We start from the raw sequence: 25,217 nt of genomic DNA, 5'->3' as shown, positions 1-25,217 counted from the left end.
CTTGACGGCCGAGCTTCGGCGTAGCTTGCGTGTATGCGATGAAGGAATGACGAGGGTGAGATTCGCGCAAGCTGTCGGAGTCGTTTTGTCTGGCTGATGAGATGAGCAAAGCGAGTCGAGTGAGGTAGTCGCTTGACCGAAGACGCGTCGAGGAGGCTCGCCTCGCCGAGGGAGCGTGACAACATCATGCATACGTACAACTCACTGCTTTTGCTTGCTGAGACTCATCAGTCTCTCTTCCTCCGGCGCTTGTCGTAATCTAGATCTTCGTATCGCTCTCTTGGGCTCGCGCTTCTTTTTCGTCCGTCTCGGTAAGCGCCCGGCCTTTGATCCCGTCTTCTCTCCCCATTCGATCGATCTCGGAAAGAATCGTCTCGATCGTGGTCGTTGCTCGGACGAGCGCCGAAAGGTCTCAGAGAAGGCATAGCGTTGGCACCACTCGGTCCTTTCGACATGCTCTCTGCGTTTGGACACTCCGATTTGACATGACCAGGTTGTCCGCAGAGGAAGCAAGCTCGATCTGATGAGCCACCTCCTGCAGCATCCGGCCGAGAGGTATCTTGATCTCGCAAGTGCGTGTACTTTGTCTGATGAGCTTTGCCAAAATTCTTCTTCTGCATGACGGCGGGTAAGCTCGAGGCATTCTTGATCGTTGCGCCCGTGGCTTGGGTATAGTCGTGCCGCTTGAGTATCTCGTCGTCCTGGGCAAGAGAGCGGCACCCCGTCAGCGCTAGAGCAGACGAAGGACATCTTACGCACCGCATAGAAAGCGCCTTTGTGGTGGTACTTTTGCAAAAAGGCTTGAGATCCTTTGGGCTTCTCCTGACGAGATTGCTCGGCTCGCTCGAGATCTTCTCGCAGTCTGACTTCTTCCGGCATAGCGCGTCGTCGTTCGATCTCCTCTCTCTCTTGCTCGCGAGCATACCGGGCTGCCTGATCGCGTTGAAGCCTCAATAGCTCTCTCAGCTTCCAGGCTTCGAATTCGGCAGTCGGATCCACCCCATCTCTATCGTCAAATCCGGGAAAGACCTCCTCTTTCTCTTTCGAGGCCAGTTCTCGTTGGATCGATTGGGCAATCAGAGCGTGTGACTCTCTTCTCTGCGCTTCGAGTCGGGCCTGATGGTCCAGCTCTTGTTCTTCGATTGACATGACTCCAGGCAGATTGGTAGCTCCGTTCTCGCGTTGACGTTTGGGTACAAAGACGGGCTTGTAGATCGGTTTGACATCATCTTCAGAATCTGTCTCGTACTCGGAGGATGACTCAGCCGTCGGTGCGACCTTGCTTGTCTTTGCCGTGGCAGCAGCTTCCGCCTCTGAGTCTGTCTCATACTCGCTCGACGAGGAACCGTCCACTTGAGCTTGAGCAGCGGGCAGCGTGACATCTCGTAGTCTGATGGACGGCTTGGCTGCTTTGGCGGGTACAGCTAGATCTTGTCGGCCTAGATCCTCTGCTTCTTCTGCTTCCAATGCGGCCTCTTCAGCTTGAGCAGCTTGCTCGTGCTCCTCATCAGAGTCCGAATCTGATGCGAGTGCTTGGCCTTGAGGTGCGATACCTGGCCTGTAGCGTCCGACAGGCTTCGATGGCTTGAGAGCTGCATGGCCCCTGCGCTCCGTCGCCAGACCGGACGACATGGTGGTCGACTGTAGCCAAGGCAAGCCAGGCAAGCCCGAGCAGTTCCAAAGGCTCCTCGAACAAATTCGCGTGCCTGCAAGATTTCTGTGACCGCCGTGCTGCTGGCCCCTTGGCTTGGCTCAATATGGACTCTTACAATGTCACACAGCTACTGGGAAAGGTCCGTGTGCTACATAAGCTCGTCATCGAGGCAGCACTGACCAGGCAGAACCCTGACGTCCATGGCTCGTCTCTAACTTGATGCGCCTTTGCTCACCTTGCAGCTCAAGAGCTCAGACCAAGATCTGCGTTTCATGGCCCTCAATGATCTCCAGACCGAGATCAACCGTCTGACGCCTTCCAACGCAACCGCCTTTGCAAGCTCGGGCAGCAGTGCAGGATCATACTATGGCGCGAGATCAGGTTCGCTTGACTATCATACCGAGAAGAAAGTCGTCGATGCCGTCGTCGGTATGCTCTCCGACGGGATCACAGAAGTCAAGAACAATGCCGTCACCACGTCGGTCTTTCTCTCTTTCGCTGCTCCAGGCGCGTTTTGACTGAGGCGGTAAATTAGGATTGGATGCTTGATCCCCAAATTGACAGAGCAGAGCTTGCTCAGCATCGTCGACTCACTCATCGCTCTGACGAATAGCAAAGAGGGTTCCGATCGTGATATTGCCAACCTTGGCCTTCGTACCGTCATTCGCGAGCTCCCTTCGACAGGCAAATTAGCCTCGAGCGCATGCCATAAGCTCATACCCAAACTTTGCGCCCAGCTTTCGAGCGGTCTGCCGCCTGCACCGACCAACGGGAAGCCTGCAACGGCCTCCAGCTCCTCAGGTGCTACTCAGGCCCAAGATACCCTCCTAGGCTGCACGGAGCTACTGAGCGAGATACTCATCTCCTTCGAAGCTATCGTAAGAGCAACGCCCGCACTTCAGACTCAGATCCTTCAGGTCCTCGCACCCTTGCTCGATCATGCTCGACCGGCCGTCAGAAAGCGTACGGTCGATGCTCTCGGCTTTCTCATCGCTTCCTCTTCAGATAGCGTTGCTGCTACACTCGTCGAAAAGACCGTCATGCCCGCTTTGGACTCGGGCGATGTAGAAGTCACAAAGACCGGCATGGGGCTCGTCATCTCGCTTGCAAAGTCAGTGTCGCTTTCTGTACGTTCCCACTTGTGCATGCTGACGGAACGATGAACACAGTAAAGCACCGCGTGAAGTCACTCAAGCCAGAATGAATTATTACGCTGCGCGTGTGCAAAAGGCCGCCATCTCGGCAGACGATGACGAGCTGAAAGAGCAAGCATTGAACGTGCGTCCTGTTTATGGATCAGTAGCTATCAGGCTAAGGTGGTGATATATGCCAGACACTGCAAACGCTGCTGGTCAAGTGCCCTGCAGAATTTACAGAGCACCTCTCGACGAGCATTGAAATTGCAACAAAGCTATGTTCATACGATCCGAATTATGCTGGCGACGATGACGGCGATGCCGACATGGCAGCTGATGACGAAGACGATGCCATGGACGACGAATACGAAGATGAATACTCGGACGACGATGATGTAACGTGGAAAGTACGCAAGGCAGCCATCAAGCTGCTCGCGGCCAGCGTCGATACCTACAGCGAGCAACTACCCCTGCTCGCTAAGCTCATCTCGCCTACGCTCGCTCAGAGAGCTACAGAACGAGAAGAGACGGTTCGACTGGATGTATGGAAAGCCTATACGCATCTCCTCGATCTCGTCAGAACTTCAAGTGACCGTATCGCCTCCGCTTCTTCGCCTCCATCGTCAGAGTCACAGGCCCGCCTCAAGCGCAAGCGTACGCAAGAAGCAATGAACTTAGACGGCGGCCCTTACAGCCTCATTGAAAGCCAATCGAGCCAGATGATGAAAGCTCTGCTGTCTCACCTCGAATCGAAATCGCTTCTTGTCAGACAACACGCTTTCGAGCTTCTCAAAGCCCTTGTCCTTGTTCTCGAGGGCAGTCTGGAATCTTACGCGCCTCAGCTCGCTACAGCCGTTTGTAGAGCGCTGGCCACATCCGCCGGAGGCGTCAATGCCATGGCATCAGCGCTCAAGATAGAGACGCTGCAATTCCTCACCGCCTTTGTGACGTATCACCCTGTCAGAGTCTATGAGCGATCGCTAGAAGAACTCATCGCTCGTCTCGTTGATGTTCATTCCGACTCTTTCAGTCCGGTCGCAGCGCAAGCTTTCGCAACGAGCTCAGCCTTTATCAAAACCGGTCGACCTCTTACGCCCGTTGGTCAGAAAGCCGCCCCTCTCGATTCAACAGTTCGCGCAGCAATCGCAAAGATCTATGCCAGTGTACTCGCCCGCTTGTCAGGCTCGTTGGACCAGGAAGTCAGAGATCCTGCCATCGTCTGCCTTGGCAACGTGTTTCTGCACGCTGGCGATAGCTTAGGAGCAGATTCGAAGAAGGGACTCGCGCTCTTGGCTGAGCTGATACAGCGAGAAGTTACCCGAAGTGTCACACTGAAGACGATCACGAGTATCGCGCAGGCAAGGACCAACGTAGGCACAGACTTTGACGAATGGACAGAGTCGAGCTTGCTACCCATCTCTACCTTTTTGCGTCAGAGCAATCGCACGCTCAAAGTCGATGCGATGACCTGCTTGCCAACTCTCATCCTGCGCGGCGGACCTGATCTATCGGACAACATCATCCTCAGCCTTCTGCGCGCCGTGTTGCCCTTTGCTTCGACAGAAGATCTCCCGTTGATGCCGCTGGCTCTGACGACTCTGCGTGCCATACTAGAAGTCAAGCCCGAGCTTATGACGAACAAGAGCAACTTGTCTGAGCTCCTTGCTCCCTTGCAAGTTCTTGGTATCAGTCCGGATGTACACGGCGTCGCCCTCGACAGGCTCTGCGATCTCTTCGGAACTCTCGTTCGCGAAGGCGTGCAGCCGTTGCCGCTTGTCACTCGTCAAGCCGAACTCGCCGGTACGACAGCAGCGAATTCAGATGCCAAGACGAGCAGTGCCTCTATCAGAATGGCCTTTTCTGTTACTGCACGCGTCATCGGCGCTATCATTGCGCAAGACCCAACCAAAGCAGATGATGCCAGCGCGCCTTTCCTCACGCAGCTCTCGGGCTCCAAATCGGCGGGTCCGGTGCAAAGCTTCAGTCTTCTCGTGCTCGGCGAGATCGGTCGGTTGGAAAGCTTCCCAAAGCGAGAAAAAGCAGTCGAGCTTGCTACAAAGCTTAATGATGCCACGTCTGAGGAGGTCAGAGCGAGTGCAGCCTTTGCCATCGGTAATCTAGCAGTCGGCGACGCTCAGAAGTACCTGCCTGTCATCGTACAAAGTATCTCGGATGCGAAGAAACGCACGCAGGCGCTGCTCGCACTCAAGGCATTTATCAGCCATTCACCGGTCGCAAGTTTGAGTTCCGAAGCAGACAAGCTTTGGACGCCTCTGCTCGAAGTTTGCGCCATTCCAGGACCGCGTTTGCCGCCGCCTGCCGCGACTGATCCGACAAAGGAAAAGGAACGAGAAGAGTTGGCAAATGAGATGTACGCTCAAGATCACCCAATTCGCGCCGCTTGGACAGAGACCGAAGCTACGCGCAACAATGCAGCAGAGTGCTTAGGCAAGCTAGCGCTCAGCGATCCTCGCCGATTCTTCCCGATGGTCGAGCAGAAGCTCACTGATCAATTGGCCGGCGTGCGCGCTGCAGTCGTATCGGCTGTTCGCTTCACACTGATCGACGAGAGCTCCGCGTGCGATCCTTATCTGACACCGGTCTTGCGCTCGATGGCACAATCGCTGAGTGATAACGATCTGGAAGTGCGCAAGTACATCCTCGTCACGCTCGCTTCTCTAGCGCATCACAAGCCTGCAATCCTTCGTCAGATCATCAGCGAAATCCAAGCCCAGATCTACGAACGAAGCAAGATCGATACTGGCTTGATACGACACGTCGAGATGGGACCCTTCAAGATGAAAGTCGACGAGGGCCTCGAATGTCGCAAGGCCGCTTTCGATTGTATGTACAGCTCGCTCGATGCCTGTCTGTCGAGACTCGATTTGCAGGCCCTCATGAGTCGACTCATCGAGGGCATGTCGGATGAGATCGAAATCAGGGCACTCACTTTCCTCATGCTCACTCGTCTTGCCAATGAAGTACCAAGTATCGTAGTCCGACGTGCGTGACCTAGCTCTGCAATGCGATCGGGTGCTGACGTGCCTGCGGCGGCAATAGGTCTCGACGAGACGGCGCCAGCATGGACGCTCATTCTGCAGGAAAAGGCCAAGGAAAGCGCGGTCAAGCAGGAGCTCGACCGTCTGGACGCCTCGCAGAAGTCTGCCCTTCGCGCACTCGCCAGCCTCAGCCGTATCTCGAGCGCAGCAACAACGCCAAAGTTCCAACAGGTCGTCGATCAGACAAGCGCAGAAGCAAAGTACAAAGATACTGTGAGACCTCACGCTATCTGTCTTGATGCATTGACTGAGGAATGGAATGTCGCACAGTGGAAGGAGCTGCTCGTTGCTCAGAGCAAGACGAATGGTTTCAGGAAAGGTTCTAATAGAATGGACCTCGACTGATGAATTACGGAGGAGCATAAAGTCGCAAGAGATGTATGACGAACGACATGCACGTTTTGTTCATACACGATGATAAGCCATTACAGAGATAGAGCGCAGGGACAATAGCAGCGCGGTGCCTAGACGGACAGAATGGCCTTGCATACGGTGTGATGCGAAGGGCAAAAAAAAGTTCAACAGCAGCCAGCCTTTGCTGATGGGCCACTGTTGAAATTGACCGCTCCTGGTCTGTTGGCACCTGCAGCTGCGTCTGGTCCCGCAGTATCTACTAATCTGTTCTTCACTTCCCTGCCATTTCGATGGTATGAGTTTACAGAGAGCACAGGCACACTGGGCGAACTTGCCTTGCTAGCGTGAAGAAAGCTTCTTCGACATTGATGTTGGTCTTTGCGGAAGTCTCGAGATAGCCAACGCCGAGCTCGTCTGCTAGTTCCCTTCCTTGTTGCTCAGTGATGACCTGCATTGGTCGCGTAAGCTCAGCATCATGTTGGGAGCAGATGGACGCACCTTCTTCTCTGTCCAATCGCATTTGTTGCCGATGAGGAGCTTGTTGACACCTTCGGATGCATGCTGCTCTATGTTTGCATGCCATGTCCGGATATCTATGAGCCGGGCATTCAGCTTACGGCCCGCTAAGTGCGCGGCAAAAGGCGCACTGTTAAAGCTTCGCTCGTCTGTGACATCGTACACGAGCAGAATACCCATTGCGCCTCGATAGTAGGCCGTCGTGATGGTCCTGAAGCGTTCCTGTCCTGCCGTGTCCCAGATCTGCAACTTGATTCTCTTTCCGTCGAGCTCGATAGTCCGGATCTTGAAGTCGATGCCGACCGTCGTGATGAAGGATGGCGTCCAGGCGTCATCACAGAATCTCAGCAGTAAGCATGACTTGCCCACGCCTGTCGTCGTATGATGCTCAATCAGCTCAAGACCCGTGACACGCGGCAAGGCGCAACGGACCGGAGTCGCCAATCAAGAGCATCTTGAGCAGGATGTGATACTGCCCATTCGGTGCCATCTTGTGTCCTTCGCTCCTTGTCAATCTTCAGGCTGGCGAGGTCGCTGTGCACCGTGAGGCAGTTGTTGGTTTGGGCGCACGCTTGACCGTGCTGACTGGTACTTGCTGACCGAAGACGCGGCCTTTGTCCGAGGAGTAGTTCTGCAACCAAGAAGCAGAAGCATCAGCCGCTACTCGCTTGCGCTACCTCGGCAGAAGTTGTCTCGGGTACCGTCAGGAGATCCGATGTTGCTGGCCTAGGTCACGTCGACTTGCTCAACGAAGCGCGCCAAAGCAGCAAGTCTAGAGATGCGCAGAGCAGTCGACGGCGGCGACACGGAGAGCACGAAGACAGAGCTGCGATGATCTTACCTGTACGTGAGGCCTTGAGGGCTCGCTTGGGCTTCGAGTGTTCGAGTTGGCGCGCTGTCGTAATTCAAGTTTGTGAGACCTCCGTCGCGCCTGTTAGCTCAGTCCTGTTGAATCTATACTGCCGAGTGTGACGACCATGGCCTCGCAAGATGGCCTCAATGGCTCCGGCCCGGCTTCGCTGACTGACCTCCTCCACCGCTCGCGCAAATTGGCTGCCTCGAGCGCTCGTCCGTCCTCTTCACGAGCTGCAAATGGCTCTGGCTCAAGCTCGCTCCTTACTCGCAATCTCCCACCTGCAAGCGGCCCTTCGAGCTCACAGAGCATGCCCTCTCTTGCCCAGTCAGGCAGTACAGCTCAGCTACCGCGCATAGAGCTCGGACTTGACCAGATTGAGGCCTACTCCCGTCGACTTGCACTCAAGGCGGTTCAAAATCAACCTACTTCTGCTCAGCCCGTGCCAGGCGGCGATGCCGACAGAGCAGGAGCCTACTTCCTCGCGACCGGCGCTCAGATCGACACTGACAATCTCGAGAATATGCTTTCCAGCTTGCCGAGACAGTTGGGCAGGCAAGCTCAACCCGTCAACGATACTGTCAGCAGCACTCCTGCGGGCGACCTGCCGCTTTTGCTACAACACATGCACGAACAGTCCATCGTGGGCATCATCGAATTAACCAGAGCTCAGACCCTCAGGGACTCTCAGAAAGTCATCGATCAGGGATTGAAACGCTCATGGGATAAGATGCGCGCGACGCTCTGGGACGAGCTCGGAGCGCACCAGGCCGCGACGACTGCCAATGCACAAGATCAACAAAGTCGCACGCTCACGTTCGAGTCTGGCGACGATTCTTTCTCCGCGTCTACTTCCCGTCTAGGAAGCACTCGACGGACGAATTTGCTAGGCCAAGACGAGAGCACTTTCGGCAATTCCGTCCTCGTCGATCCCTCGACTGCTTCGCTAGTCCCCGCTTCATTGTCCGGTGCCACACCCGCCAAGTCGGGTCAATTGCAGATGCACAGTCGCATGATGAAGTACGATCAAGCCGTTCGAAAACTTAACGAGGCCAGAAAGGCGGAAGAACCCATTGGCATCATCCGGCTCTTTGCAGATGCTGCACTTGCTTCTTCTACCGGTCCCTCAACTGATCAGGCAAGTCTTGTTCTCTGATGTGCAGCTGGAACAAGCTGAACTCGCAAGTTCCTGCTGCAGAAATCTGCGCAGCTCAACGAGACTTACTCACTAATGGCCAAGCTTCTTCACGAAACGGCAGTATCGACAGATGGACAGGCCCAATTCACTCGTGTTCAGCTTCCCCAAGGCGCCTACCTGAAAGGCTACTGGGATCCTGATCGTGACACCGTCGAAAGCAGAGCGTATCGTCATCAGATCATCGTAGGCGGCACAGACTTTCTACAGGACCAGTCAGTGACCACTCTGCTGAGCTTCACGCCGTACTCACATTGGGCTGTATAGGTTCATGCGCTACGTGGAGAGAATGCTTGCTGCAAAGCCGACAGAAGCCAACTTAGGCGGCGTGCCATCACTGCAGAACAAGATCAGGGCTTTCGTCAGCCTCAGGTACAGCAAAATGGGCCAATGGACCGTTCCTGATCTGCAGGTGAGAATCTTTTGCATGCTTCAGGCTCAAGCTCATTCCCAGAGTCTAGCTCGCCAATAACACGCCAGTGTGGGCAAGGATATTCTTTCTCTTGCGAGCGGGCCATCCCCAAGAAGCACTCTCCTTCGCACTAGAAAACGAGCAAAGCATACAGAAGCTCGAAAGGTCCTTTATACCTTACTTCAAAGCATGGCTAGACTCTCCAGACCGTCGACTGCCTCGTCATCTGCGCGACCGCTTCCTGACAGAGTACCAGCAAAAGATTCGCTTCTCGTCAGAATCGCAAGACCCGTTCAAATACGCTCTCTACAAACTCATGGGCCGTTCTGAACTATCGAGGAGGAGCGTGCCTGGCGTGACCGACACTGCCGAAGACTGGATGTGGTTCCAGCTACAGATGATCAGAGAAAGCGAGCAAGCAGAGCAAGAGAGCTACACCCTGCAAGATCTAGGAGCGCTTCTCGTCAAGTATGGCGAGGCTCACTTTGACCCAAAAGGCAGTCGTCCGCTTCTCTACTTTCAGCTGCTCTTGCTATCCGGCAACTATGAAAGGGTTAGACTGCCTTCTCTCTGAGCGTCTCTGTGTGCTCAGACATTGACTGCGCAGGCCGTTGCGTTCCTCTACGGTCGCTCGCAATATCAAGTCGATGCAGTTCACTTTGCGATCATCCTGGCTTACTATGGTCTCCTGCGCCTGCCTCGCAAGGATCAAGTCTCCGATGTCGATCTCTGTAAGTCCGTATCATTGAGTGCAGTACTAGACTGAGAGCGTTCTGCAGTGACGGTCGAGCAAGTCAGCAAAACGCAGCAGAACGCGACGCTCAATTTCTCGCGACTGATCTACCGATACTACCGACTCTTTGCGCGGTCGGATCCCACGGAAGCTCTGCAATACATCTATCTCATCTGCCTGAACATCAAATGTCCCTCGCCGATCGATCGAGAACAGAAGGCGATCTGCTATGACTATCTTCGCGAGCTGGTCATGGACAGCAAAGCGTACAGCCAATTGCTCGGCGATATCCGCACTGATGGCTCCAAAGTGGTCAGTGGTACTCTCCGAAACCAGTGACTAGCTGCTGATCAACATTTGCGTACTGACAGCCCGGTCAAATAGAGAAAGACTTGAAACTGATTGGCTTGAGTAGCAATTCTGACTATCTGGCCAATATCGTCAGAGCGGCAGCGGCGCAAGCAGATCGAGAAAGGCGCTTTGGGGATTCCATTCTACTCTTCAACCTCGCAGAAGAGTACGACGCTGTTCTGCGAGTGCTCAATGCCGAACTAGGCGCCTCGCTGTCTCGGCCCAGTTCGAGCGCAGCCTCAACCGCAGGCAAAGCGCCAAACGCCAGTACGCAATTCGCAGTGCAGGAGGATCCAGTCGGCACGGCGAAGAGCATCATCGGCCACTTCGAAAAATCGATTGTCATCTCTAGCAAGATTTCCAGAAGACTGAAAGAAGCCAGTATCACTCTGGTCAACTTGAAAGAAGCGATCACTCTTTACGAGCAAGATCAGCTTGAGCGTGCTCTCAGTGTTAGTTTCGCTCGATGTATCACGTTGCCAAGCTGACGATAATCACAGATCTTCGAGGAGCTCAATATTGTTCCGCTCGAAGGCGATATGAACACTCTGATTCGAAGGGCAGAAGAATTCAAGCAGCTCGACGATGCGATCACGCGCAACTTCGATGTCGTCATTCTGACGGTGATGAATACCCTGTACAAGCTCAACGCTCGATTGAAAGAATCGCCCTACGGAGACGAAGGCCGGCAGAGTAAGATCGCTCAGATGAAGCGGTATGCGAGAGCGGTGATGACTTTCTCTGGCATGTTGCGATTTGCACTGCGATCGGAGACGTACACCCAGCTCACTCGACTGGACGTCTTCCTGCACTGACCGTATACATGATTGCATTCTCCGAGTGCATACATCACTAGCTCGACTTGTTCTCGTTCGCGACCCACTGCTCTTTCCTCATCAGCTTCCGTCGACCGATCAGCGTAGGAGGGCTTACGTCTGCCCAGGATCCCTTGTAGTTGCGTACAAACTGGTAGCCTTTCTTCTCTGCGAGTTGCTTGGCCGCTTCTGACCTCTTGCCAGTACGGCAGTAGAAGACCATGGGCTGCTCCTTTGTGGGCTTATAGAATCCGTGCAACCTCGTGAACTCGCCCGAATCGAGCTCGAGCGTCTTGCCCAAGTCGGACAAGGGCAAGTTGACCGAAGAAGGGATATTGCCTTGCATGACTTCATCAATCTCCCTCACATCTGCTCGATCTACCCCCTCAGCACGCTGTCGGGGTCATGTTGCGCGTTGAGACTGGCCTACGAGGAGGACATCGTCTGACGGTTGCTCAGTGAGCGGCTTGAGCTCATCGTACGTCACGTCCTGATTGAGCTTGTCTTTCGCAAAGGACAGCGGCAGTGCTCGAGAGCGGGCAACGCTGACTGATAGCTGACGGAGTTGTACGGATGGGCGAGCTTGCCATTGAGGCGCACGGAGCGCTGAGGGAGCAGAACGACTTGCTTTGAGGAAGGAGGCTCGTACGACTCTGCTGCTGACTGTTCGAAGCATCGTCGAAGCTGTTGGCAGTCGCTCGTTTGCCAGTCGAATGATCAGCGAATGAGCTCATCACGCGCTTAGCGATTTGCCTTGGCCGGCCGTCATCATCGATACCACCTCATGTCATTCAGACAGCGGCTACTGCGCGACGAGGACGACGAAGATGGTCGTCCAGACGAGCTCATAGGAGAATACGGCGCCATCCCCGACCCTTCAGAGTCAGTTGAGACCCTCAAAGTGAGTCTGTAGCTGCTGAACCTTTGCCACAGCAGATCACCATCTCGGGAGCCCATCACCATCGTCACACCCGCAGACAACCGAGCCAAGCGGCGGAAGATCTACGTTCCCGGCCAAGTAGAAAGTGCAGCAGAGACACGCACGAGCAGCAATGCCAGCCAACGCGCTCTTCACGCCGGTTCGACAGACGATCAAAAGGCGTTGGCCGAATTATTAGGCGAAGGGCCCGAAAGAGCAGACGAGCCTCTCACGATAGCTCTCATACGTACCCGAGATCCCGACGCAACAGAGGTGGAAGCTTTCAGGGCGGATATCGAGACACGCGCAGACGATATGACTGCCGAGGATTATTCGAGAGTGCCCATTGCTGATTTTGGCGCTGCTCTGCTGAGAGGCATGGGCTGGAAAGAGGGCCAAGCGGTCTCGAAGAACAATCGCAAGGGACCTGCAAAGGCTTTCGTGCCTGTACAGCGACCACAGTTGCTCGGTTTGGGCGCAAAACCGCGACCGCCGGTTGAGGAGACAAAGACCAAAGCGCGTCCGAGAGATCGTCGACCGTCTCCGCCTCGATTTTCAAAGCAATCAGAAGCGCGAGACAGACACGAACGGTCGCAAGCTCACGACAAACGGCCAAGAGATCCGCGGGAGGACAGATACCGCGACGAGCGAAGGGATAGCCACCGCCCAAATTCACATTGGGATGAGCGCAATTCGCGCAGGGATAGAGACGATAGCGATAGGTACCGCGAACGGGATAGACATCCGAGGCGATGAGGGGAAGGCAACAGAGCATGCATGTTGTACAATCAATAAGAAAGGAAAAAAGCAGCAAGGAAAGCTGCGTGCAGATCTACAAGCGAGGGCCTTCGATGAAGCGGTTGCGCTTTGCATGTCCATCGTGTGTCCATAGCTCGCCTTCAAAGGCGGCCATGAGACCCTCCTGGATCGTAGCGATGTACACAAACTCGATATCGTCCTTGACGCGCTGAGGCACATCCGCCTCGACGTCCTTACGATTGCGAGTGGGTAACAAGATCTTCGTGATACCCGCTCGATGAGCGCCTAGCACCTTCTCTCGAATACCGCCCACAGGCGTCACGAGACCGCGGAGCGTGATCTCGCCCGTCATGGCGAGCTTGGGATCGACAGCAACGTCTTTGAGCAAGCTGACGAGGGAGACGACCATCCCGATACCCGCAGATGGGCCGTCCTTCTTGATCGATCCGCTCGGCAGATGCAAATGGATGTTCGTCTTGTCCAGCACTTCGTCGCCACGCTCAGATACCAGACCGAGTTCCCAAGCATGGGTCTTGATCCACGAAAGAGCGAGCTGAGCAGATTCGCTGATGACATCGCCCAGAGATCCTGTGAGCTTTATACTGCCACCTTTCCCAGGCATAGCCGTGCTCTCGATATGCTGCACGGCTGGTCAGAAAAGTGCGTGTTCACGCGCCTGAAGAGACTTACAAGGATACCACCGTTGCCTGAACCTTGATAGGCCAAGCCAGTAGCAACGCCAGGTCGCGCATCAAAGTCTGTAATTTCTGGATCGAACTTTGGCAGGCCAAGGATGGTCTCGAGATCGGCTTCGAGAACGTTGGCATCGTAAGCCGAAGGATCAGCCGAATCTCTTATCTCTGCATACTGGACGGCTTTGGCTCTGCAAATAGCCCCGATCTCTCGCTCGAGCGTCCTGACGCCAGCTTCGCGGGTGTAAGACGTGATGACGGTGGCGAGCACGTCGTCTGAGATCTGGATCTGTCCGGTCGCGAGTGCGTTGTGCTCCATCTGCTCGGGCAAGAGATACTTCTTCGCAATGGCGATCTTCTCGTCATAGACATAGCCCGGAATTTCGATGATCTCCATACGGTCTCTGAGCGGCGCAGAGATAGTCTCGAGTGAGTTAGCAGTGGCAACAAAGAGGACCTTGCTCAGATCGAAAGGCGTGCCGATATAGTGGTCTTGGAAAGCAGAGTTCTGCTCGGGATCGAGTACTTCGAGCAGAGCTGCTTCGGGATTACCGTTGAATCCTCCCGCGCCTAGCTTATCGATCTCATCGAGTAGCATAATGGGATTGTTGACACCGAGCTTGCGAAGTGCTGTGCAGATCAGGCCTGGCATGGCAGCAACGTATGTTCTGCGATGACCCCGGATGTCACTTTCGTGCGAGCATCCGCCTAGCGAGACACGGTGGAACTGTCTGCCCATGGCAGTCGCGAGCGATCTAGCAATGGACGTCTTGCCTACGCCCGGTGGACCGACGAGCAGCAAAATCGGGGCTCGGACGACTGCCTTGGGCTTGACGGACTCGACCTCCATTGGCGTGTCTTCGTTTTGCTCGGTCATTTCTGTCGTGGATAGAGCCATGCTGTCCTGACCAGTGAGAACGTCGGCAAGAACACGCTTGTCGCCGGCATCTTTCAGGAGCAGATCCTGCTGCTTCTTCGAGCTGGCTTGGTCATTCGCTTCTGAGACTTCTTGTCGCAGTCGCAGAACGGCTAGATACTCTATGAGACGTCGTTTGACTTTGTCAAGACCAAAGTGATCCTCATCGAGCTGCTTACGAGCCGTCTGCAAGAAGTCCCTGTCAAGCGTCAATGGGGTCGAAGTGGACCAGGGCATGTCGGCGAGCCAATCGAGGTAATTACGAATGACACCATGTTCGACTGATTGCTGAGGGATCTTCTTCAGCCGTTTGAACTCGCGCTGGGCGAGTTTATGAGCGTCTGTAGGCAGACCAGCCTTCTCCAATCTGTTCTCGAGCTCCTTCATCTCTTCGTCTTCCTCCCCCTCTCCACCGTCGACGATGAAGCCGCCCCTGTTACCAGTGGGTGTCGTGGGCGCGCGAGGGGTAGTATTGCGTTCAGCCCGGTCGAGATCTTTGAGTTCTTGCGCGATAGCTTCCATCTGTGATCGCAGGAAAAACTCTCGCTGTCTGCGCGAGAGATTGCCTTCCACTCTTTCGCCGATCGACTTGGTGGCTTTGGTCTCCTCGTTGACGCGAGACAGCAGCGTTGTCGCCTTGACCAGTCTATCTCTGGTCGGCACAAGCGAGAGAATGTCGAGCTTGTCTGACTGCAAAGGCGATAAGGTGGAGATGAGCACATCAGCCAGAAGACCTGCAGTGTCTACATCGACTGAGGACACCATAGACTTGATGCGCTTGGCGATGCCCGGTGGCAAGGCTAATCTGAGCGAGGTAAAGGTCGACAAGAGCGATTCAGCGAGTTCCTTGAGCTCATCAAGCAGCTTGATGGAGTCTTGTGAGCTGTCGAGGGGCTCTTCGATGAAAGAAGATACAAAGGCTTCAAAGTAGGGTGATCCGACCTGCGTAAACCTGTCTAACCTGATCCGGGCAAGTCCCTCAACAACGACGATGTAGCCGATAGATGTGCGCTCAAGTCGAACGATACGAGCCAGACAGCCCCCTGTAAGTCTATCAGCGTGACACAATCGCTTTACCATCCGAGCTCACAGTCAAAGATATCTTGGACAGTAGGTCGCTTGGTCGATTGGCCATTGCCCGTGCGATCGTCGGCAGGCAAACGAATGACCTGCAGCTCCGAAGCCTTTCGCTTCTCGTCGTCCTTTGTCGTGCTCGCAAGCGATCTAGCTCTATCGGCAGCAGCAGCGTTGAGGGGAGCAACGCCAACGAGAGCCATGCCCGCTCCATCGGGCGACAGATTGCCAGCTTTCTTTGACTCTTCTACCGATTTGAGCACGCTCTGGACGAGGTTGATCGAGTCTTTCCGGTTGAGTTGGATCGAGAGCAAGAGCGAGGGGAAGAGGATCTGCCCGGGAGGCAGGACGAGTACGCCGAGCCGAGATGGCAAGGCGATGGTAACCTTTGAGCGACTGGCCATGATGGCGATGCTATTGATCCACCGATGAGTAGCTCAGTTGAGCTGTACGAAGGCCTCTGGTCAGCTTTCGATAAGAGATCGTCAAGAGCTATCGGAGCAGGGGCGATGCTCCAAGTGCGCTGACAATGCCGATCGACGCGATGCCCTTCTCAGCAGTGCTCGATAGTTACGCTGCTGACTTGTGCGTGCAAGCGTGACAGATTGCTCAAGCTTGCAAGTCGGGTCTATGGTCAAGACACACTCGACTGACCTAGTTTGGCGTCGTCGTGATGACGGCGAGGTGCACACACGTCAGCGATAGCCGGCACGTCAATAGTTTTAAGCTTTACGCGGCTCTTGCCGGCCGACTGTCTCGTCTCGAGTATAAAGCTTGAAAGTCAGCTCAGCGACTCAGCAGCAAAGATGGCACAAGCAATGGGAGGCAAGGAGCCGACAAAGAAGATCAAAGCAGCCTTGTTGGGCGCAGCAGGAGGTATGCCATCGTTCCTGACCACTTGCTTCGTCCACGTTGAGCTCGACGGAGGCAGGTATTGGTCAACCACTGGCACTCTTGCTCAAGCAGTCTCCGCACCTTACCGACCTCGCGCTCTTCGATATCGCTCCCGTCGTCAAGGGTGTCGCGGTAGATATCTCCCACATCTCCACGCCCTCGATCGTCACCGGCTACGACAAGGAGGATGACGGACTCGTCAAGGCCTTGACGGATGCAGACATCGTCGTCATCCCTGCCGGCGTTCCCCGTAAGCCAGGCATGTCGAGGGACGATCTCTTCAACATCAATGCCAGCATCGTCAGGGACCTCGCCCAATCGATTGCATCCACTTGCCCCAAAGCCTTCATCTGCGTCATCTCCAACCCTGTCAACTCGACCGTGCCCATCGTAGCAGAAGTCCTCAAAAAGGCAGGCGTATTCGACCCAAAGAGACTCTTTGGCGTCACCACACTCGACATCCTGCGAGCTCAGACCTTCTCGGCCGAGATAATCGGTCAATCCAATGCCTCGTCTACGTTCAACGTGCCCGTCATTGGCGGTCACTCTGGCGTCACCATCCTGCCCCTGCTGTCTCAATCGAAGCCACCGCTCAAGGGCGTCTCGCAAGAGCAGATCGAAGCCCTCACCAAACGCATCCAATTTGGCGGTGACGAGGTTGTGCAGGCAAAGGCAGGCGCAGGCTCAGCAACGCTCTCCATGGCAGCAGCTGGCTTCCGATTCGTCGAACGACTGATCGATGCAGCCTTCAATGGCAAATCTGGCGTCGTCGAGGACTCCTACATCCTCCTCAAGGCAGATGCGAGCGGATCCAAGGAGCTCCTCAAGCACACCGACAACGTCGAGCTTGACTACTTCTCCGTGCCTGTCGAGCTCGGTCCGGAAGGCGTCAAGAAGATCTTGCCCATCGGCGAGCTGTCTGAGTACGAACAGACGCTCATGAAGAAGGCCGTCGAGGAACTCAAGGGCAATATCGTCAAGGGTGTCTCTTTCGTAGAAGCTAAGCTCTGAAGGAATCCATCATCGAACACAAATGCAAAGTGCTACAACACACAACATGGCTTGACCGTCTGTTCTGCTACAGCTCTGAAGAGCTAGTCCAATGAGCGAGTTGCTGCATCGCTACGTCTCGCGAGATCGTCTCTGTAGCTATTCTCTCCCTGAACTCCTTCTTCTGCAATGTCCATCATCATGAGCATACGCATCTTAGCTCAATAGTCAGACTTACCTGTAGCAGCTCGAGCAGCTGGAGCGCTTGTGGATATTGCACGAATCTGGCACGCTCTGGCCTGCAGTAGTGCTCTTTCAAGTAGGCCAAGTAACTATCACGCCTGCATGAGCCCACGTCCGCCCTGCAACGCTGCAATACAGACTTGACGAACGCCGGGTCAGCAAAATATGCCTGAGACGCAATGTCTGCGCATCCCTCTTTAGCTTTCTCTGTGACGGCTCGGCTTGCATGCGAGTACCCACGTTGTAGATACAGAGGATTGGCTAGCGCCTGCACAAATTCGAGCTCTAGCTCCAGCCTGGCTTTACTGCTGCTCTCATCTGCTTTGCCCTCATCCATAGCGCGCGACCTAGCGTGCTCGTACTAGCATGCTAGTGCTACGCGTCGCACAGCCGCAGAATCGAGAAGACGGCGGCGGCAAGGGAAAAGATGCCAAAATGTGTGCAATGAAGTAGAATGGACAGGCCCTCAATATAGCCCCAAGCGATCGTGAACATGAATCAGGCTGCGATGTCTAGGTCGAAGCGGGTGCTGCGGCAGATCCTTCGATATAGCCAATGACGCAGCTGGCAGCGTACTTTGGAATGACCGATGGGTCGTGCAACACTGTTATGCTCGGTCAGCCCTGTCGGCTGCAAGATTGAGAAGGTGACATACTGAGGAATTCTTCGGTGGCATCACGTCCGCCATAAAGCAGGATCTGCGGGTATGAATCAGCAGGTTGCCAGGTGCGACCAGCGAGAGGAGCTTACAGCCTTGGGACCACCTGGGTGATCTTCGAGGAAGTTGGTGACGTCTAGCACTTGGCCGGACACGACGACCCAGATGTCGCCCTTTTCTTGATGCTTCGCGACCTCATCCATCGTGAAAGGCTTCAACTTTGGCTGCTGAGGCTTGTCCTCCTTGCCCTTCGGGCCAAGATCGGGACCAGCAGAGTTGCTAGCTTGGGAGGGTGGGCTCGACTGCGCAGCATTACCAGCAGAGGAAGACTGCGAGCCGCCAGCGACGTTGTATTCGAGCGTGAGCTTCTGACCGTCAAAGACAATCTTTGTCTCGAGGTGGTTCGCAACCTGGCCGAGACGGCCGGCTGCGATCTTACCGCTCGAGATACCCTTCATGAGGTATTGGGCTGCACTGTCGCCGGCAACACGGCCGAAGACGACACATCCGAGCAATGAGGAACCGCCGAGTCTGTTGGCACCGTGCACACCGCCTGCGATCTCGCCAGATGCGAAAAGACCGGGAATGGGCTTGCCGTTCGAGTCGATGACATGAGATTGGTCATCAATCTGAGCACCGCCCATGGTGTAATGCAGGACGGGCTGCATATGAGCGACATAGAAGTGGTCGTTCATCGTGAACTCGGAAGCCTTGCCGTTGAAGAACTTCTTGCCGAAGGGGCATTTCTTCTCGCCCTTTGCGATAGACGTATAATCGTCGAAAGCGCCCTTGAGCTTCGATTCTGGAATACCCATCTCCTTTGCGAGGTCGGCTCCGCTGTCGAACTTCTTCATGAGGCCACGGCCGGTGTAGTGCTTGCAATGCCAGAGAATCTCGTCAGAAGCCGCGCCGTTGAGAATCAGGCGGACCGGGAACTTGTTGCGCTTGTTCATCATGCCAGTAACGTAATCACGGTGACCGAGCTCGTCAGCGAGGCGTTCACCTTCGTTGTCGAGCAAGATGCCACCAACACCTCGAAGAGCTTCGGCAGCCAAGAACTTCACCTTGTCGTCTGGCGACTTGGGGTCAACCAGGCCTACATACTGAGATTAGCGATGTCCATTGCGTCGTAACGTGATACTCACCAGTTGGGTGAACCTGCACCTTCTCCATGTCGATGAGGGCACCGCCGATCGAGCGGATCATCTTGTGGCCATCACCCGTGCAGTGATCGCCGTTGGTGGTCGAAAGTGGGAGCAGCTCAGGGCGGTACTGCTTGAGCAGACCATCCGCGCTGAAATCGGCAGCATAGCCACCGGTTGCAAGGATGACGGCACCGTTTTCCTTGTATGTCTTGCCATCGTGCTCGTACTCGACACCAGTAACAGCGCCCTCGGAGTCCTGCAAGAGCTTGGTGACCTTTGCCTTTTTGAGGATCTGAACACGCTCGGGGTCATTCTCCGCGAGGTCCTCAAGCTTCTCCATCTGAGCATAGGTGATCGTCATGCCTGGGAACTGAGCACCGCCGCGATGTGTTCTCGGCTGAGAGTGACCACCCAGACGTGCAACCTTGCTCAAGTCGAGCGCGAATCGGTCCTACAGAAAGATATTCAGCCTACATCGTTCGTAAAGGCGGAGAGACATACCTGGAGCCAGTTGACAGCATCGCCAGATCGACCGGTGAGGACCTTGATGAGGTCGTCACGAGCGAGCTCTCGTGCAGACTTTTTGGTGTCTTCGAAGAAGGTCTTTGCAGAATCAGGGATGCCAGCCTCTGACTGGGTGTTGGTGCCTGCACCGTTGATGCCCGATGTCGCCTTGGTCGAGTTACCGCCCATGAAGCCATTCTGCACATCTCTACGTAAGTCCTGTGCACGCCGGAACAGAACGTGCACGGCTCACCTTGTCGAGCAAGAGGACATTTGCGCCTCGCTCGTAGAGCGTGTGTGCGGCCGAAAGACCAGAGAGACCACCGCCTGCTCGTCGAGCGCGTTAGCATACTGTACAGCTGAGCAATCGGGCGCGGGGTAATGCGCTCGAGCCATGTCGATGCTGGCCTTCATCGCTGCCGCAAGAGGACGAGAAAGCAGGGGAAGGAGGTTTGACTGACCGACGACGATTGCTTTTGCCATTGCTTCTCGATCGAGTTGTGCAGTAGAGATACGATCGCTTTTCCTGCCAAACCGGAGCGTGTCAGCCTCGTCCCCGAAGATCGGTCGTCAACGATTGAGATTGGGATCGAAAATGATGGCAAGGAACGAGCTGCTGCTCCTCGATCTTCGCGGTGCGCAATGCAAGCACGACAACGAGAGTTCGAGGAAACGGTGGCTGCACCGCGGGGTAACGCTTTTGCCGTCCCTTGTGGAGTCCTCGTCGATGGTCGCAGACGAATGACCACGAGTACGCAAGCCTTGCGCGGGAGATGAAGAGCTTTGCACACACCTCTTTGCGAGTCCCTCGGTCGGTGCCTGATTTGTGGAGTACTCCTTCGCGGCAACGCCCTCGGCAACTTTCTGAGACATCCAATTTGATTGGTCGAATGCTCGCGACGAACACGCGCGCGCCAACCTTGTTGCTGCTCAAACGCGATTGAACGACCAGGGCATGCAATACAAAATAGCTCGTCATCGGGTGAGTCAACGAGTGCCTGTACACATTTGCAAAGGCATGTAGTCCGGCATACCTGATAGGACCGTGTCGTGAACAGGTAAATGTCATTCGAAGCGCTGATAGACTTGCAAGCGCCGTCGTATGCCAAAGGGAACAGTGCATTGCCAGAGCACAATTCGATGAGCTAGCGTTTGACCTGTCTTGCCTCTCTTCTCAGTCCGTAGGAATTGCGTCGATCGAGCCGAGTGCGAGGCTCGTCGATGCCACCAGTACGCCGAACAAGCTCCCAATTCCTTTTCGGCGGAGTGCCATTTTCAAAGCAATACTAGATAAGTATGCACATTGCATCGTGGGCGGATGCAGTTCCATGCCGACCAAGATGACACCGTAGTAATTGATCCGTACATCGTAGTAGTTGATCCGTATCGAAAGCGACGACTGACAGATACGGCATACTATCTGGCTGCGTTTCGAGAGACCGCATAATTTCTAACACATCAATCATCGTCACGAGGTGGACATCGTGCACATTTGGCACGGACATCTTCTGGTCCTCGGTGAATTCGAGGAAGCCCTCGTGATGTTGAGATATTTCAGTTTGCGAAGCTCGAGCGGCAGAGGACGAAGAACGTCAGCAACTCTGCCATAGACTCGACAAGACAGTCTCTCGAGCGTATCAACGTGTGATGCCAATAGTGCTCTGGGGCTGTACGTGTCGACTGTTGCCATGAGGACCAGCCCTCGCAACGAGCTGCTCCATGCGCCAGTGCTGAGAAGAGACACTATTTCTAGGCCGATGTCGATGTAGAACCTCGTCAGATGGTAATGACGGATGGTACTGCTCATTGCCTTTGCTTGAAGGCTGCTGAGGGCGGGATCGGGCCTCTTGGACGGTGTTGAGTGATGTACGTGGATGGACAAAATCTCAACATGAGTCCAGCCACTGGGGACGCGAATCACCTGTGGCACTCAATTGGCCTCGTGATTTCTGATGTGAATGCGTTGGATGGCGTCGGCAAGACCGAATCCTTTGGCCTGACGTGTCGCGAGAGTGGATAGACCTAAATGTTAGTGTATAAAATCAAGAGTGCTAACTTTTGGCAAGGAGGGTAAAAGTTCCAGTCAGCCATTCATAGACGTGGGTGGTAAAGCTATAGCTTCTGCGTTCACAGTGTCGCTCATCCGGCAGGAAGAAAGCAGATAGCAAAGGTTGGCTTGCAGATCTGGCAAAGTCTCTGTTACTTTAGGGAGATGAGATAGGCGGAAGGACGAGACTCGGATTGCTGAACACTCAGTTTCCGAGTGAGGGTCAGGCTCAGGATTCGAGTGTGACGATCGTGACATGGAGAGTGGAATCATGACTTGATCGCGCGATAGGCAGCTACTTCATTTCCAAGCCAGTTCGGTCGCATTTGCGAATTCGCGTCGATACGTCGACTAATCGACTAGTTTGGCGCCGGCATTCGACCCCTGTCGATCACGCTCGTGAGCCGACAGCGACATGGATCTACGAGCCTTCGAACGCCACGAAGGCAAGCTGGTCTACAAGCCAGCTCCGGGTCCTCCCGACACATTCACGCAGCAGCGTACGCTTGCTCTGTCCGACGCTCTCAAGGCATGCTACGTCCTCACTGTAGCTACATGTTGCGCTGATAGCACATCTACAGAGTGCACTACTCGCTATGGGCAAGATTTTATCATTCATCAGGGACGTGAGAGCATTGCAAGCTCAGGGCTACGTCTCTCGCGTACCGTTACAACTCAACGAAGCGCTCGAACAAGCTTGTGAGCGGTATCAAGCCATTTGCGATTGCATCGAACATGAAGCTCTCGTAGCCAAAGCCGTCATCCAAAGAGATACAGAACGAGGAACCTCGTCGCTTCATGCGGTCGAAGCCCGGTTAGATCCACAAGTGACCCCTGCGACGAGTGCTGTCGAGGCAGCGCAACCGGAGCGACAAGTCATCGAGATCAAAGACGATGACGATGATGATGTGGTCCAGATCGCTAAGCCTACGCAAGGCAGATCAACGACGAGACTGACGCAACAAGAGCGTCAGGCGCAGCATCAGCAAGAATTGCTATCTACTTTCGGCCACACGCTCAAGTCGGACGTGCGGCAAGGTACACCGAATATGACGCTAGGCGAGAAAGGTCAACCTATCCTGCCTCTCGGCGGGTCTGCAGTCTTTGGCGATGCCAGCAATGACTTTGCTCTGCCGAATCCCAACGGCGCACAAGCCGGTACCGCAGCTGCAGCTGCAGCGGCAGCCGCGGCAGATTATGACGCGCTTCTCGCTATGCTACCTTCCATACCGCTTGACAATACGCTCACTGCTCCTGCACCACCCCTCAACTCAAAAGCGCACCTGCCAACGCTGACAGCAGACGCAAACGCTCCGGGGCAGTCGTCAACATCGTTTGTGCCCCAGCTGACCGCGAGCGATCTGGCCGAATTGGAGAACTACAGCGTACCGCCAGAACTGGCTGCTATGCTTGCGAGTCTGTAACGCTCCGCTCGAAGCGCGAAGGGACCTTGTTGCTGCATAGCAACTCACTTGTCGACGCATACAGCAGCGATAGATTGTCTCGCTCGCCTGTTTGGTAAATATGCGCAGCATTATTGCTGTACTACCGCTCTGGGCATCTGTGCTCGGCGCCGCTATCGAGCATAAGAACGCTGCTACGCTCTCGTTGGAAGTTTTGACCAAACATGTGATGACATGGCAAGTAGGCTGGTACCCCAATCCCGGCGCAACCTCGCCAGACGACGGGGCACTGTGGATGGGCGACGTCGATGAGGGACGCGGCAAAGCCATGTTGCTCGAATCGAAACCGGCTTCTGGTGGGGCTACTGACAGTACGTGGTTTATCGAGAGCAAGACGATCGATGGCAGGCCTTTTGCTCTGGGTCTGATGGTGCGAGACGTCCAAAAGAGACTTGCCCAAGAGAACGTTATCGCCATCCATCTCGAAGGACAGGATATCGATGTCAGAGATGTATGTCTTTCCTTGAATCCTGTCTGTATTCGAGGCTGATTGTTGCCTTTGCAGACTTCGTTATAGTGAGGCATCTACCACGTGCGTGTAATATCGTCGCTGACCTGATTTGCAGTGTGCTCAAATTCAACGGCCACCAGATCCTGCCACCCCTCGGGAGCAGATGATGATGATCTTACAGAGAGTTGCAATGCAGTCAAGCATTCATATCGACATCCATATCTGCAGCGGGCGCGCCACTGGACTTTTCGTTCATGAAGCTCTCGAGTTCCTTGTCGAGATCATCTTGAGTGGCAGGCGGGCGTCTTCCTCCCCTGCCCCCTCTGGCCCCACCTCGACCGCCTCTGCCTCTTCCTCTGGGCCCTCTGTCACTGTCCCGTTGACCTCTTTCGCTTCTCTGTGCAGCTGGCGCAGGGCGGTCACTGCCGTTCAAGCTAGATAACAGTGTGTCAGTCTGGTCATGGATCTGAGGGTCCCGCGTACCTCTTGCGAATCTCGTCGTATCCTTCGACACGATTGCTGAGCGCCGGTCCGGCTTTGGTACGGGGTACACTGAAGTCATACGAGACTCTGATGATGTCACCTGATCAGACAATCAGTCAAGGCTGTCTGGACACCCGAGACCGGTCTACCTTTTGCTCGAGCGCCATTGAACTGCTTGATGGCTGTCGCAGCATCATCTTCGCTCTCGTAAGCTACTCTTGCCCAGCCGAGTGATCGTCCAGAGCGATCAAACTAGATCCAAGCCAGGATGAGTATGGGCTCGCCTGCAAAGGGTGAGTAACGTGCTCCTATGCTCGGCGGCGTTGCCAAAGGACCGATCTGAGTGAACAATGCCTGGGCAATCCACATGAGCTTCTACCTCGAGCTGTGTGAAGATGCGCCGTACCTCTAGCTCTCTCTCGCTGACTTCATAATGCAAGTTGTCAATCCTCAGCCGTGAACTTGTCGCCCCATCAGATGCCGCTTCTCTATCTCGATTGAAGCGGGGCTGATCAAATCGATCATGCTTCCAGTTATCACCATCCCGCTGGATGGGTCTCTGTTCGAGGATCCAACTTCAGCCGACGCCAAAGTGGATGACGATGACCGTCTGACGTCGTAAGGACCCGATGTTCTTCTGCTGCCTCGCGAGTCGACTCGAGCACGTTCGGGCTTGCGCGTATCGGTCAGTGCACGATCGAGTAGGGAAGCCATGGCTCTTTGCCCCCAAGCACACTCGGGGTGTCGGGCCTCGCTCCAGGCCCGACGCCACTTTCTTGTCGCGCTCCGCGGGCAGCGCGACGACATCGCCAATTGAAGCCGACGACGTGCCTCGTGCCTGTCAGCAGGGCGTAGTCAGAGCGAAGACACGCTCCTCGGCTGCCGTTCTCTGCTCGAGCGA

General features: G+C 55.0%; 13 protein-coding genes across 13 annotated transcripts; 6 read left to right on the top strand and 7 right to left on the bottom strand.

Annotated features, from left to right (window-relative positions):
- Positions 1 to 227: 227 nt before the first annotated feature.
- Positions 228 to 1,632, bottom strand: L969DRAFT_18339 (uncharacterized protein; the record flags this gene model as incomplete). The annotated part of the gene is made up of 2 exons (XM_014711272.1): positions 228 to 701; positions 760 to 1,632. The coding sequence occupies 2 exons, from the start codon at positions 1,630 to 1,632 to the stop codon at positions 228 to 230; spliced, it is 1,347 nt and encodes a 448-aa protein (XP_014566758.1).
- Positions 1,633 to 1,736: 104 nt separating this feature from the next.
- Positions 1,737 to 6,194, top strand: L969DRAFT_76369 (uncharacterized protein; the record flags this gene model as incomplete). Its single annotated transcript, XM_014711423.1, has 7 exons — positions 1,737 to 1,793; positions 1,897 to 2,132; positions 2,190 to 2,765; positions 2,824 to 2,932; positions 2,988 to 5,793; positions 5,851 to 6,062; positions 6,120 to 6,194. Exons 1-7 carry the CDS (start codon positions 1,758 to 1,760, stop codon positions 6,192 to 6,194), a joined length of 4,050 nt encoding a protein of 1,349 aa, XP_014566909.1. The 5' UTR covers positions 1,737 to 1,757.
- Positions 6,195 to 6,254: 60 nt separating this feature from the next.
- L969DRAFT_95410 (uncharacterized protein) lies at positions 6,255 to 7,373 on the bottom strand (the record flags this gene model as incomplete). The annotated part of the gene is made up of 7 exons (XM_014711422.1): positions 6,255 to 6,331; positions 6,373 to 6,482; positions 6,539 to 6,651; positions 6,702 to 6,796; positions 6,851 to 7,090; positions 7,152 to 7,234; positions 7,297 to 7,373. 7 exons carry the CDS (start codon positions 7,371 to 7,373, stop codon positions 6,255 to 6,257), a joined length of 795 nt encoding a protein of 264 aa, XP_014566908.1.
- Positions 7,374 to 7,696: 323 nt separating this feature from the next.
- Positions 7,697 to 11,078, top strand: L969DRAFT_95409 (uncharacterized protein; the record flags this gene model as incomplete). The annotated part of the gene is made up of 8 exons (XM_014711421.1): positions 7,697 to 8,710; positions 8,771 to 8,982; positions 9,035 to 9,179; positions 9,229 to 9,732; positions 9,787 to 9,910; positions 9,959 to 10,224; positions 10,284 to 10,715; positions 10,764 to 11,078. 8 exons carry the CDS (start codon positions 7,697 to 7,699, stop codon positions 11,076 to 11,078), a joined length of 3,012 nt encoding a protein of 1,003 aa, XP_014566907.1.
- Positions 11,079 to 11,115: 37 nt separating this feature from the next.
- L969DRAFT_95408 (uncharacterized protein) lies at positions 11,116 to 11,754 on the bottom strand (the record flags this gene model as incomplete). Its single annotated transcript, XM_014711420.1, has 3 exons — positions 11,116 to 11,145; positions 11,197 to 11,447; positions 11,505 to 11,754. 3 exons carry the CDS (start codon positions 11,752 to 11,754, stop codon positions 11,116 to 11,118), a joined length of 531 nt encoding a protein of 176 aa, XP_014566906.1.
- Positions 11,755 to 11,814: 60 nt separating this feature from the next.
- L969DRAFT_527066 (uncharacterized protein) lies at positions 11,815 to 13,053 on the top strand. Its single transcript, XM_014711419.1, has 2 exons — positions 11,815 to 11,960; positions 12,015 to 13,053. Exons 1-2 carry the CDS (start codon positions 11,863 to 11,865, stop codon positions 12,751 to 12,753), a joined length of 837 nt encoding a protein of 278 aa, XP_014566905.1. The 5' UTR covers positions 11,815 to 11,862; the 3' UTR covers positions 12,754 to 13,053.
- Positions 12,830 to 15,842, bottom strand: L969DRAFT_51467 (uncharacterized protein; the record flags this gene model as incomplete). The annotated part of the gene is made up of 3 exons (XM_014711418.1): positions 12,830 to 13,396; positions 13,447 to 15,407; positions 15,455 to 15,842. The coding sequence occupies 3 exons, from the start codon at positions 15,840 to 15,842 to the stop codon at positions 12,830 to 12,832; spliced, it is 2,916 nt and encodes a 971-aa protein (XP_014566904.1).
- A 376-nt stretch (positions 15,843 to 16,218) lies between these two features.
- On the top strand, positions 16,219 to 17,445 carry L969DRAFT_99418 (uncharacterized protein). The gene is made up of 2 exons (XM_014711417.1): positions 16,219 to 16,314; positions 16,370 to 17,445. The coding sequence occupies exons 1-2, from the start codon at positions 16,245 to 16,247 to the stop codon at positions 17,341 to 17,343; spliced, it is 1,044 nt and encodes a 347-aa protein (XP_014566903.1). The 5' UTR covers positions 16,219 to 16,244; the 3' UTR covers positions 17,344 to 17,445.
- L969DRAFT_50770 (uncharacterized protein) lies at positions 17,411 to 17,902 on the bottom strand (the record flags this gene model as incomplete). The annotated part of the gene is made up of 4 exons (XM_014711416.1): positions 17,411 to 17,506; positions 17,561 to 17,654; positions 17,706 to 17,748; positions 17,806 to 17,902. The coding sequence occupies 4 exons, from the start codon at positions 17,900 to 17,902 to the stop codon at positions 17,411 to 17,413; spliced, it is 330 nt and encodes a 109-aa protein (XP_014566902.1).
- Positions 17,903 to 18,042: 140 nt separating this feature from the next.
- L969DRAFT_88755 (uncharacterized protein) lies at positions 18,043 to 20,679 on the bottom strand. Its single transcript, XM_014711415.1, has 7 exons — positions 20,334 to 20,679; positions 20,126 to 20,199; positions 19,870 to 20,070; positions 19,369 to 19,819; positions 18,316 to 19,319; positions 18,221 to 18,263; positions 18,043 to 18,169 (listed from the first exon to the last, which is right to left on the bottom strand). Exons 1-7 carry the CDS (start codon positions 20,353 to 20,355, stop codon positions 18,078 to 18,080), a joined length of 1,887 nt encoding a protein of 628 aa, XP_014566901.1. The 5' UTR covers positions 20,356 to 20,679; the 3' UTR covers positions 18,043 to 18,077.
- Positions 20,680 to 22,036: 1,357 nt separating this feature from the next.
- L969DRAFT_526239 (uncharacterized protein) lies at positions 22,037 to 23,634 on the top strand. Its single transcript, XM_014711414.1, has 2 exons — positions 22,037 to 22,448; positions 22,501 to 23,634. Exons 1-2 carry the CDS (start codon positions 22,335 to 22,337, stop codon positions 23,341 to 23,343), a joined length of 957 nt encoding a protein of 318 aa, XP_014566900.1. The 5' UTR covers positions 22,037 to 22,334; the 3' UTR covers positions 23,344 to 23,634.
- Positions 23,444 to 24,000, top strand: L969DRAFT_50771 (uncharacterized protein; the record flags this gene model as incomplete). The annotated part of the gene is made up of 3 exons (XM_014711413.1): positions 23,444 to 23,833; positions 23,888 to 23,898; positions 23,949 to 24,000. 3 exons carry the CDS (start codon positions 23,444 to 23,446, stop codon positions 23,998 to 24,000), a joined length of 453 nt encoding a protein of 150 aa, XP_014566899.1.
- L969DRAFT_626431 (uncharacterized protein) lies at positions 23,590 to 25,030 on the bottom strand (the record flags this gene model as incomplete). The annotated part of the gene is made up of 6 exons (XM_014711412.1): positions 23,590 to 24,267; positions 24,317 to 24,416; positions 24,466 to 24,568; positions 24,623 to 24,670; positions 24,723 to 24,875; positions 24,932 to 25,030. 6 exons carry the CDS (start codon positions 25,028 to 25,030, stop codon positions 24,030 to 24,032), a joined length of 741 nt encoding a protein of 246 aa, XP_014566898.1. The 3' UTR covers positions 23,590 to 24,029.
- Positions 25,031 to 25,217: the final 187 nt, after the last annotated feature.

This window comes from Mixia osmundae, assembly GCF_000708205.1.
Source record: "Mixia osmundae IAM 14324 unplaced genomic scaffold scaffold_7, whole genome shotgun sequence".
NCBI lineage: Eukaryota > Fungi > Basidiomycota > Mixiomycetes > Mixiales > Mixiaceae > Mixia > Mixia osmundae.
Note: the sequence above shows the minus strand (reverse complement) of the source record. Positions and strands in the feature narration are given on the sequence as shown.